General features: G+C 36.4%; 1 protein-coding gene across 1 annotated transcript in view; it reads left to right on the top strand.

The window, feature by feature from the left end:
• The window catches only part of LOC127872563 (KICSTOR complex protein kaptin-like), a 35,131-nt gene that overhangs the window by 3,826 nt on the left and 18,039 nt on the right, over window positions 1–13,266 (top strand). The window contains exons 5-10 of the mRNA XM_052415889.1: window positions 444–499; window positions 2,221–2,312; window positions 3,080–3,155; window positions 5,246–5,319; window positions 7,212–7,321; window positions 11,799–11,906. Coding sequence (XP_052271849.1) covers window positions 444–499; window positions 2,221–2,312; window positions 3,080–3,155; window positions 5,246–5,319; window positions 7,212–7,321; window positions 11,799–11,906 — 516 coding nt within the window. The remainder of the gene's footprint in view (window positions 1–443; window positions 500–2,220; window positions 2,313–3,079; window positions 3,156–5,245; window positions 5,320–7,211; window positions 7,322–11,798; window positions 11,907–13,266) is intronic.

The raw sequence follows: 13,266 nt of genomic DNA, 5'->3' as shown, positions 1-13,266 counted from the left end.
TCTTCTTTACTAGAATCAAGTTCTAAAGGCTTCATTTCCAACCTTAAAATACTGATGAGCAGCAAACAACATAAAACCTGAACAGACTGCAAGTTACTCGCAGCTGTTCTGGTATGATGCTGGTTGTAAAAGCCGTTTGACTTTGCTTCTGATAGGAAAGGGTAAAGTAGGCTTAATGATTTTAAACACTTACCGGTATATCTGTTTCATAATTATGCTTACATGCACTATTTGTAGTGTTAAACTGCTGTAAGAAATTTTTTCTTCAGTTATTTTTATGAGAAAATCCAATGGCATCACAGTAATTAAAATTATTTTTAATATATTCTTATACTTTAATAAATAATTAATGCATGCCATGAATAATTGAATTGATCACATGTAATAAGAACATATAATGGAACATTTGTATGTCATTTTATGCACTCCTGATGTGTTTTCAGAGGGATGGCAGAGTCTGGAGTTAGGGCTTCATGCCTTTCCATCTCACACATACGGAGTAAGTGGTTTACCGTATATGTTACCACCTTGTACTGAATACTTGACCTTGCCTGAAAAAAAAACGTTATTGTGGAAAGTCATCCCTGATATGCCTGATATGTGTGGAAAGTCATCCCTGATATGCCTGATATGTGTGGAAAGTCATCCCTGATATGCCTGATATGTGTTGAAAGTCATCCTGATATGCCTGATATGTGTGGAAAGTCATCCCTGATATGCCTGATATTTAATCAGAATTTTTCTTTTAAAGGAAGTCATCCCTGATATGCCTGATAACCACATATCCATGTAGGCGGAAAGTGATATGCCTGTCCCCTGATATAGCATGATGTCTGTCTTTATAACTGGTATTTAGCAAATACTGTCAATTATTATCATGAGTAAAAATAATAATGAAAGGATACTTTAACTCAAAGTGTGCATATATATTTGTATATAATTGTATAAATATTTTTAATACCTAAACATTCACTAGTGTTTGATATATTGCGAAATTTACATTTATCTGCTATATAGGTGTACTCCACCTAGTATTATGAGCTGGTGGTCGTTATTTTCTAAATAAAGTGAGTTCAGTTGAGATTAGTAGAATTGTGAAGGGGGACACATGCACTATGCTGATTAATGTTGAAGCATTGTGAAGGGGGACAAATATGCTACACTGATTAATGTTGTAACATTGTGAAGGGGGACACAAGCGCTACGCTGATTAATGTTGTAGCATTGTGAAGGGGGACAAATATGCTACACTGATTTATGTTGTAGCATTTTGAAGGGGGACAAATATGCTAAACTGCTTTGTATTGTAGCATTGTGAAGGGGGACAAATATGCTACACTGATTTATGCTGTAGCATTGTGAAGGGGGACAAATATGCTACACTGCTTTATGTTGTAGCATTGTGAAGGGGGACAAATATGCTACACTGATTTATGTTGTAGCATTGTGAAGGGGGACAAATATGCTACACTGCTTTATGTTGTAGCATTGTGAAGGGGGACAAATATGCTACACTGCTTTATGTTGTAGCATTGTGAAGGGGGACAAATATGCTACACTGATTTATGTTGTAGCATTGTGAAGGGGGACAAATATGCTACACTGCTTTATGTTATGGCATTATGAAGGGGGACAAATATGCTACACTGCTTTATGTTGTAGCATTGGGAAGGGGGACAAATATGCTACACTGATTTATGTTGTAGCATTGTGAATGGGGACAAATATGCTACACTGCTCTATGTTGTAGCATTGTGAAGGGGGACAAATATGCTACACTGATTTATGTTGTAGCATTGTGAAAGGGGACACATATCAGTGACTTTTTCCTTCTGTATAAAGCTCTGGAAAACAGCACTAGAAATTTCCCAATAGGTGTCCAAAAAATAGAAGGTTTCCAAAACAAATGATTATAAATAGTATGCAACATTTAGTTAGTTTCCCTGTGCAGCTCTATGGCTTCAACCTAAGTAAATATAATATTGGCAACTTGACCACACTTAGTTATCAATTTTATATTATTTGTGAGCAAAAATTCATCAATAATTTCTCAATGTGAAGACTTCACAACCTGAATGTTTCCATTTTTAGTTTTTTTTTTGGCAATTAGTACTGGTACATTTCCCAATTGGAATAAAAAAAATCGCTGCATATGCTACACTGATTTATGTTGTAGCATTGTGAAGGGGGACAAATATGCTACACTGATTTATGTTGTAGCATTGTGAAGGGGGACACATGCACTATGCTGATTTATGTTGTAGCATTGTGAAGGGGGACACATGCACTATGCTGATTTATGTTGTAGCATTGTGAAGGGGGACACATGCGCTATACTGATTTATGTTGTAGCATTGTGAAGGGGGACACATGCGCTATGCTGATTTATGTTGTAGCATTGTGAAGGGGGACACATGCACTATGCTGATTTATGTTGTAGCATTGTGAAGGGGGACACATACACTATGCTGATTTATGTTTTAGCATTGTGAAGGGGGGAAATTATGCTATGCTGATTTATGTTGTAGAATTGTGAAGGGGGACACATAAGCTATGCTGATTTATGTTGTAGCATTGTGAAGGGGGGCACATGGGCTATGCTTATTTATGTTGTAGTATTGTGAAGGGGGGCACCCATGCTGATTTATGTTGTAGCATTGTGAAGCAGGGACACATAGGTTATGCTGATTTATGTTGTAGCATTGTGAAGGGGGGACACCCATGCTGATTTATGTTGTAGCATTGTGAAGGGGGACATATAAGCTACAGTGATTTATGTTGTAGCATTGTGAAGGGGACACATATGCTTCACTGATTTATGCTGTAGCATTGTGAAGGTGGGACACCCATGCTGATTTATGTTGTAGCATTGTGAAGGGGGACATATAAGCTACACTGTTTTATGTTGTAGCATTGTAAAGGGGACACATATGCTACACTGATTTATGTTGTAGCATTGTGAAGGGAGGACACCAATGCTGATTTATGTTGTAGCATTGTGAAGGGAGGACACCAATGCTGATTTATGTTGTAGCATTGTGAAGCAGGGACACATAGATTATGCTGATTTATGTTGTAGCATTGTGAAGGGGGACACACAAGAGACAGTGTTTATGCTGAGTGGCAGCGACAACAAAGTGCACATGTACAGAGAGGTGAGACAGTAGGGATGGGACATGTAGATAGGTGTATTTTTTAGACTGGGATTTATATTTTAAGAAATCACTTAATCCTGATTTGATTCATACAATTGTTTACATACAAAGTATACCGGTAATTGTCTTACATACAACAGGTTTTTCCCTAGGAACTTTTGGAGGTACAGTGGCAAGGCAGCGCGGAAGAGGGCTGGTGTGGAAGGGGATCCCTCTTTTTGATAGTCGATTTTAAAATAATTTCTGCATGTTCTATATCAAAATCTGCACTTCTTTTGATCTATTAATTCACAGCCCTTTTTTTCCAAAAAATAATAAACACAGATCAGTTTCATAGCCATCTGATATAACTTGCCAGGTCATTCATGTAGATATACTTGCATAAGCATTGTTTAGCTATCTTAAAAGGACTTGTTGACAGATTTTTAAATATTTTGAAGTTGGTAATTACATTATTTAAATTGATGAATGTAAACATTGGAACTATAGAGCTCCAGTATAAAACAAGAATAAAATTAAAGAAAGAAAAAAAGCGAATTAACGTAAACATCACCTGGGCTCAAACCACAGGCCTTTGGAGTAGAAGGCTAGCGCTTAAACCACTCAGCCATCAGTGCTCCTATATCGTGCCATGTATTTTATATCTTTATATATAAGCAATCAAAGTATTGTCACAAATATAACAATAACATCAGAGTACTCTAAAATTATTCAATAGTCTCGCATTTGTATCGCTTTATAATTTTATAAATTTCTAACGATGATTATTAGTAAACAAAAATGTATTTTCAGTATGAGTTACTGTCATTAGTGTTATTTTGCTCACTGATGTACAGTGTTCATATATGTTTTGAATCTGTGACAAAAAGTTGGACAATTCTCATTTTGACAAACTGTGAACAAGTCCTTTTAAATATTCTTTAAAAAAAACATTACTCCATGTAATCATTTTAAAATGCATTTTATTAAAATTTTTATATCCAAATTGCTTTGCCTTATTTTACTGCTCATGCAATGTTTACAAACTCTACCTGCAAATAAACAGTTCTCATGTATGTCTTGTAAATCCTTTGTCCTGATTAAAGCATGCGAAAATTATCATTCATGTACAACAAAGTGTCATCCTCATGGAAAGTGTGGGCTTTAATGTTTGATTGCTGAATAAAAGCTATGTAGCGAAGATAACGTTGAGATCTTTACTTTTGGTTAGAAACTTTATAGTGCTGATATAATATGGCAAACCTTTTCTCTTAATTCAAACAAATTCTTAATGCTTTATCTGCAGTGCTAGAATTGTTGATTATTGTAAACATCTCTATGTGGAAAGTGTATATTCGGCTGCCTGAGCGCTAATGGCTGAAACTGTTATTGAGGCGAAAAGATTGACAACTATAATCATGTCAAATTGCAGAGAGGATGTCTTCATGGGTGGATCAGGGATTTATGTAAAACCGTTAATCTTTGATGTTAGGACAGCCCGTTTATTGTTCGTCACACTATACTAGAGTGAATGAGAAATAAAATTAAGGCGAGAAAATCTGGACCAAACAGGATTAAGTTGTGAAGCAAACCATTCATCTCCCACATACCTTGTGTTAGCCCCTATACTTAAATGGCTGATAAGCGCTTTAGTGCTTTGATTGGTTGCAAGCAGAATACAAATTCGAGTTGGATCAAACTCTTGTGAAAATATCAGGCGCTGTATAACCAAGAGTAGAAATCAAACGTCATGTCAACACTGATTTGAAAATTAAGGCACAACGTGCCGCCCGAGGAAAAGCCTGATACAATATTGACCAATCTGAAGGGTTAACTAATGGAATGGTTGCATAATCCAATAGTTTTACTTCTGACATCTTTGGACAAATTATCTTGATCAAACTGCATGGTCAAGTAATTTTTATGTTTGTTGATTGGTTTATTGTAATGCACATTTTCAAATGATAATCTGCATACTGAGCAGTGCTGAAGGAAAATAACACTGCATGCCTGATTGGTTGATAGTGAAATCCCCTTGCTTAGTGAACAAGTTCTATTGGTGAGAAATGTGCAACATGTATAATGGTTGCAATCATGGTTTTCTGTGACAGGTGAACGATGAGCACAGCTTCAAAGAAGGAGAGACCGGAGAACACTTCCCAGAACTCGCAAACCTCCCATCTGTGTGAGCACAGTTTGAACTTAGTGGGAAATATTTTAGCAATGGTTCTCTGTCCGGGAAAACAAGGCTTAATGCATATGCGTAAAGTATTGTCTCAAAGTCTGCGCAGGCTGATTAGGGACAATATTTTCCTCCTAGACTGGAGTTTCGTTTAGAAGAGACTTCCTTGAAACTAAAATTTCCATAAAAGTTGAAAGTGTCGCCCCTATTTAGCATGTGTGGACTGAGATGACACTGAACGCACATGCATTAAGGCCTGTTTTTCCATAGTGAGGTTAAAAACATTTGTTTTTGCCAAATTTTTCAATAACCACCATAAGCATGCGTCAGATTAAGAGAAAATGATTTCATAAAACAAAATTGTTCACTCAACCCTTTCCCAATCTGAGGCAAAGTGAAAATGGCTATGTGCAAACAGCACAAAACCAAAACAGGAAACGCAACAAAAATTTTGATTTTCCAAAAGTGTACGTATCAAATGTACATTTATGAGTTTGCACATGACAAAAAACAGTACACTAAAATTCTTAAACTCTAATTTTGAGGATAACCTGCATCTTGCATCAAACATTTTATTCTAGTCTGTTATTCATCAGCATTTATTTTCCATGAATATGTGAAGAGTTAGCCTCTTTAAAGGGACTAGTTCACAGTTTGTTAAAATGATACTTTTTCATCTTTTTGTCACATATTCAAAAAGTAAATAAACAATGTACATTCGCTAGCGAAAAAACTGTAATAAACTACATATAGTCAGATTGTTTCCAAGTACTTGGACTACATCAATGGCAATACATTAAAGCAACACACTTTGCCTCTGACCTTGAAATGAAATACATGTTAATCAATACATATAGATGCAATTTGAAAGTGCAAAATTGTCATTAAATCTATAGCCTAGTTAGCAAGTAATTTATTATTTTTCAAACGGTACTGCTTTTAAAACTAAAAGTAAGATTTCTATACGTATACGTCCGTTTCGACAAACACAATTATTTTTCAGTTTTAAAGCGCAAAAAAGATGGACTTCTACCTTGAAACCACCAGATATATTCTAATTGGCATAGAATAAATTAAATCTATAGCCTAGTTAGCAAGTAATTTATTATTTTTCAAACTGTAATGCTTTTAAAATTGAAAGTAGGATTTCTAGACGTATACGTCCATTTCAACAAATGCAATTATTTTTAAGTTTTAAAGCGCAAAAAAGACGGATTCCTACTTGTAACCACCATATATATTCTAATTGGCATAGATAAATGTTTGTTATATATACTTAAATTTACTATGCCTAATAAGTTGTGTGGCTTTAAATTATATTTGTGAGAGAAGACTGTTTGTCCATATGTTGTTTGAACAGGATACGCAACAAATATTGGGATTTCCTAATAAGTGTACATTTCATATGTACATTTACTAGTTTTACACTCGAAACAAAGTATGTTAACATTGTTGAATTCTTATTTTGAAGATTTCTGTCATCTGTTCTTCTGAAATCTTTTTATGTCTTCATGAACATTGTTCTTTCTTATGTTTTCCCTGAAGATTTTAAGAGTAGCCTCATGAAGAAAAGTTAAAGGAAGAACAGTTAATTTTTAGATGACCCATGTTCTAGAAAAACAGGGCTAAATGCATGTGCGTAAAGTGTTGTCTCAGATTAGCCTGTGCAGTCTGCAGTTTTCTCTGTTATGATATGTTATGTTTAAAGTTAGTGTCTTCTTATCACAAATCTGCTACAGGCTGAGTGTGTAGTCACTGATTAGACTGCACAGGCTAATAGTGTGCTACACTTTAAGAACATGCATTTAGCCCTGTTTTCCTATAACATGGCTCAAATGGATGTTTATAGGCCTGCAGATCTATGCTGGTTGTACCATGCTAGTGTCTGTTTCCAGGGTAATGTGGCTGGACATCCGTTACTATGACAACAGCAAACGGAGAATCACGGTGACAGGTCACCAGGACGGATTGCTGTTGGTCTCCATTGTCATTGTGGAGACATTGGGTGAGTTTTAGCTGTCTTGTTAGATCAGTTGTATGAAACCATTAATATGAGCCAAACATTAATTTTCGTATATTTCGTAAGTAGACCGATTGACAAATTTAAGTTTCTAACAAATAATTTGTCCAATATTTAATTAAAATGAAGACTGAATTAGGCATGAAAGACATTAATTAATAGCCAATGTAGTCCACTCATACATACTGTGTCTGTTTCGCAATCAATGTAAATCCGGATACAACACAAAGGATAGTACATTATACTGTGTACTTAGCTGACGTTACATTTTCTATAAAATGCTAATGCAGTAAAACTGTATCAAAAATATCCTCGCTATTTGTTAACAACTTTACTATACAGCCAACAAGTGGCTATAATCCAATATAATCAATTGTATTGAATTCATTATGGCCATTTATGACAAAAAATATGTTTATGAATTTCATAAACACAAATGTTAAGTGAACAGTGCATTATGGAACAGAGGTTTTATTGGGCACTTTTCAGATTTTCTTATAACAACCAATGGAAAGTGAATTTCAATTAAGATTGAATGCAATATGATGCAAAGCAACGTTTTATTGTGTCATACGCAGTCACGCAAAAAATGTGCTTCATGGGGACTTTCTGAAAATCGGGTGAAAATGAATGTGGATTTCCGTTAAAAATGCCCCTGCTTTGGCATGTAACTCAATTGTCTGGATTAATTATTAGCTCATCTATTTTTTGACGAAAAATTATGAGCTATTGTCATCACCTTGGCGTCGGCGTCTGGTTATGTTTTGCGTTTAGGTCCACTTTTCTCATAAAGTATCAATGCTATTGCATTCAAACTTGGTACACTTACTATCTATCATGAGGGGACTGGGCAGGCAAAGTTAGATAACTCTGGCTTGCATTTTGACAGAATGATGTGCCTTTTTTATACTTAGAAAATTGAAAATTTTGGTTAAGTTATGTGTTTAGGTCCATTTTATTCCTTAAGTATCAAAGCTATTGCTTTCAAGTTTTATGTTTAGGTCCACTTTTTTCCTAAAGTATCAAAGCTATTGCTTTCATACTTGCAACACTTACTAACTATCGTAAGGGGACTGTGCAGGCAAAGTTATGTAACCCTGACTGGCATTTTGACGGAATTATGGGCCCTTTATACTTGAAAATTTGGCTAAGTTTTGTGTTTTGGTCCACTTTACCCTTAAAGTATCAAAGATATTGCTTTCATACTTGGAACACTCGCAAACTATCATAAGGGGACAGTAAAGGACAAGTTGCATAACTCTGGTTGTCATTTTTATGGAATTATTGCCCTTTTTTGACTTAGTAACTTTGAATATAATAGTTACATAGTGTGTTTAGATCCACTTTACTTCTAAAGTATCAAGGCTATTGCTTTTAAACTTCAAATACTTTTATGCTATCATGAGGGTACTGTACTTGGGAAGTTGAATTTTACCTTGACCTTTGAATGACCTTGACTGTCAAGGTCAAATTATAAAATTTTGCTAAAATTGCCATAACTTCTTTATTTATGATTAGATTTGATTGATACTTTGACAAAACAACTCTTACCTGACATACCACACTTGACTCCACCCAAACCATCTGCCACGCCCCCCCCCTTTGAATGACCTTGACTCTCAAGGTCAAATTATAAAATTTTGCTAAAATTGCCATAACTTCTTTATTTATGATTAGATTTGATTGATACTTTGACAAAACAACTCTTACCTGACATACCACAATTGACTCCACCCAAACCATCCGCCCCCCCCCCAGAATACACCCTTCCTGAATCCCCCCTGAATCCCCCCTCAATTCCCCCCATTTTTTTTTAAATTAAAGATCATCTAATAAATGACCACCACACCCTCACAGGTCATCCTTCAAGGTCAAATGTCAAATATATGGTGTCTGTCCGTCCGAAAACTTTAACATTGGCCATAACTTTTTTTATATTGAAGATAGCAACTTGATATTTGGCATGCATGTGTATTTCATGAAGCTGCACATTTTGAGTGGTGGAAGTTCAAGGTCAAGGTCATCCTTCAAGGTCATCCTTCAAGGTCAAAAAATAAAAAAAAGAATTTCAAAGCGGCGTTCTCATGAAGCTGCACATTTTGAGTGGTGGAAGTTCAAGGTCATCCTTCAAGGTCAATGTCATCCTTCAAGGTCAAAGGTAAAAAAACAAATAAAAAAATTCAAAGCAGCATTATCATGAAGCTGCACATTTTGAGTGGTGGAAGTTCAAGTCAAGGTCATTCTTCAAGGTCAAGGTCATCCTTCAAGGTCAAAGGTCAAAAAAATAATTTCAAAGCGACGTTATCATGAAGCTGCACATTTTGAGTGGTGTAGGTTTAAGGTCAAGGTCATCCTTCAAGGTCATGGTCATCCTTCAAGGTCAAAGGTCAAACAAAATAAAAAAAAAAATCAAAGCGGCGTTATCATGAAGCTGCACATTTTGAGTGGTGGAAGTTCAAGGTAAAGGTCATCCTTCAAGGTAAAAAAAAAATCAAAAGAAATCAAAGCAGCGTTCTCATGAAGCTGCACATTTTGAGTGGTGGAAGGTCAAGGTCATCCTTCAAGGTCAAGGTCATCCTTCAAGGTCAAAGGTAAGAACATAAATTCAAAGCAGCGTTCTCATGAAGCTGCACATTTTGAGTGGTAGAAGTTCAAGGTCAAGGTCATTCTTCAAGGTCAAGGTCATCCTTCAAGGTCAAAGGTAAAAAAAAAAAAAATTTCAAAGCGGCGTTATTATGAAGCTGCACATTTTGAGTGGTGGAAGTTCAAGGTCAAGGTCATCCTTCAAGGTCAAGGTCATCCTTCAAGGTCAAAGGTCAAATAAATAATATTTCAAAGCGGCGTTCTCATAAAGCTGCACATTTTGAGTGGTGGAAGTTCAAGGTCAAGGTCATCCTTCAAGGTCAAAGGTAAAAAAAAAAAATCAAAGCGGCGCAATAGGAGGCATTGTGTTTCTGACAAACACATCTCTTGTTTTTTTCAAACATGGTTAAAAAACACAAATATTTATTTTTATTATTTTATTTTTGAAATACTGTCCAACCATCCGACCCAAGAATCCCCCCCCCTCCCCCCCCCAAAAAAAATACTTTTTTTTTTCATTTTTTTTTGCATTTTTGGAAGATAATGTAATATGACCACACCCCACACTATACATCCCTCTCCACTCCACCCCTCCCTCCTTTGTGGTTGAAATTGAGATAGGTCCCTACACCTTTAAAAAGAAAAATAGATGAGCGGTCTGCACCCACAAGGCGGTGCTCTTGTTTTATTTGTCTTTGCCTGTTACTTTTTCAATCGCATTTTAGCAGACAATATTTAAATGCATATTGTCAACAAATAACAATGAAATGGCACATGCCTCGTTCAACTTGTCAAAGCTGTCAATCATTCAAAAGATTGATATCACATAAATATTAACAGCATTAGTCACTACGTTATTCAGTCCCTCTAATCTGTTTATCATAACAATCAACTAGTTCATGGCATACAATAAATAGGGCGAGTTACTATCACCTGATAACAAAAGACTATTTCATTGGCATGTGATAAACAGGTCCCACTTCCTGCAAGTGACTCCTTTCTCCCCACCACGATTTATTGCAACTGCCATATAATGCGGGCAAGTGTGACAAACAAATTGGAAAATGACCGACACCCGGAAATGGGTGAATTTTAGTGCTGACGAGATAGTCATTTTGTTTTTAATGACGAAATTTTGTGCTGACTAAAATAGATGGTTTCTTAAGTTGGCACATGTGTGTCTCATGTAGGCAAGCCGGGCTATGTACCATCTCCTGGTGCATGTGAGCTTGGTTTGTAGTTACCATAGCAGAGAGGTGAAGTTTTCTGGGGTTTCACCCAAATAGCACAAGACCATACCAAAATGGAATATCTTTCATTAAAATCTAAATGATGGAAATTGCAGCTATAATTAAAAAATTGCATGATCTTTTATGAGTCTAGAAAGTGATTAGGAGGGCTGATGCAATCTCAGGATCTTCACAGAATGTAGCCTCAGTCTTGAAAACTTGGAAAACTTACTCGCATGCACACTGCCACATGTATAGATGTCTGGGAAAATGGGGCTTAATGCATGTGCTTAGTGTCTTCCCAGATTAGCCTGTGCAGTCTGCACAAGCTTAACCCTTTCCCCATAAGAAGCAAAGTGAAAATGGCTTTTGCAACCAGCATAAAACCAGAAAACTCGCGAGTAACTCCCAGTCTGTTCAGGTTTTTTGCTGTTTGCTGTTCATCAGTAACTGAGGGTTGGAAGTCAAGCCTTTAAAAGTTGAATTAGTAAGAAAGGCATTCAGTTAAATTTAACTTTGTATGGGGCTACAAATATCTAATTGGTAAAGGGTTAACAAAAAAAGATTTTTATTGTACATTTAAAGCTTGTACAATACATGGAGAATTCCCCTATATACCCACACTGGTAGAGCCCTGTTCCCTATTCCAGAGGTAGAACACAAGTACCATGTGGAGTTTGACAACCCTATCACGTACGCTGTGACCTTCACCATCACCAACAGTGTGCTCAAACCAGCTAATATCAGCACTCACGATGGTAGGAATTGAAAGAAATGGGACCTGCTCTGTGAAAAAGGGGTTTATTTGATGTGCGTAAAGTGGTCTGCCATATTAGGCGATGCAGTCCACACTTAACGCTTTATGATATTTTTCGTATGAAGAAAGTCTCTTCTTAGCGAAAATCAAGTTTAGGCTTTCTAATCTGGGACGACACTTTACTCATATTATGTATAGAACTTTAATTGAACAACACTGTTCACAATTTAAACAAAAGAGACTTACTACAGTTGTTTTTTTCTACCCTTTTGGAAAAGGGGCCAGGTCCCATTGGATTGGGGAAAATTGCAGTTTTGACCTTAATTGGGAAAGAAGTGTTGTTGTTGTTTTGCTAACAAATGCTTCAAAATTTAAAGTAAAAGTGTTTGCAATATTTTATTATATTTACAAAGGCTTATAGAGCTTGACTGGAGATAAACTAAATGTTGAGATCTAAAAAAAAATATAAAAATAAAATGAATATATATATATATATATATATATATATATATATATATATACAAATTAATAAATGTGCAATAACTTTATTTGTGTTATACTCTCCTTTCTGTACTTTAAAAGAAATACAACTTCACTTATTTGCAATCTCTTACCTGAAATGGTATATAAAATGTTATAAAAACAGCCATACTGCCTCCTGAATACTATATCATTTCAAATTACCAGTATACATGGTAATCTACCTGATAACGCAATTGTAATGGTCCATTGCCCTAAGTGCATTCATATGCCAGTTTTTTTATCCCCCGCCAGAGGCGGAGGGATATTGTTTTGGCGTAGTCCGTCCGTCCGGCTGTCCGTCCCCCCCCCCCCCCCCCACCAGAGGCGGTTGGATATTGTTTTGGCGTTGTCCGTCCGTCCGGACAGACTATCCCCCGCCAGAGGCGGAGGGATATTGTTTTGGCATTGTCCGTCCGTCCGTCCAGCTGTCCGTCCGTCCCCCCGCCAGAGGCGGAGGGATATTGTTTTGGCGTTGTCCGTCCATCCGTCCGTCCGTCCGGCACTTTTGTGTCCGGAGCCATATCTTGGAAGTGCTTTGGCGGATTTCATTGAAACTTGTTATGAGTATATATATGCATAAGAGGATGATGCACACCAAATGGCATTGCACACCATCTGTTAAAAACAGAGTTATGGCCCTTTGTATCTTGAAAAAATGCTTTTTACTATAGGCTCTTTTGTGTCCGGAGCCATATCTTGGAAGTGCTTTGGCAGATTTCATTGAAACTTGGTATGAGTATATATATGCATAAGAGAATGATGCACGCGAAATGGCATTGTATACCATCTTTTAAAAACAGAGTTATGGCCCTTTGTATCTTGAAAAAAAGCTTTTTACT

Source organism: Dreissena polymorpha, chromosome 3 (assembly GCF_020536995.1).
Source record: "Dreissena polymorpha isolate Duluth1 chromosome 3, UMN_Dpol_1.0, whole genome shotgun sequence".
In the NCBI taxonomy this organism is placed as follows: Eukaryota; Metazoa; Mollusca; class Bivalvia; order Myida; family Dreissenidae; genus Dreissena; species Dreissena polymorpha.
This window is presented reverse-complemented; position numbering and strand designations above follow the sequence as displayed.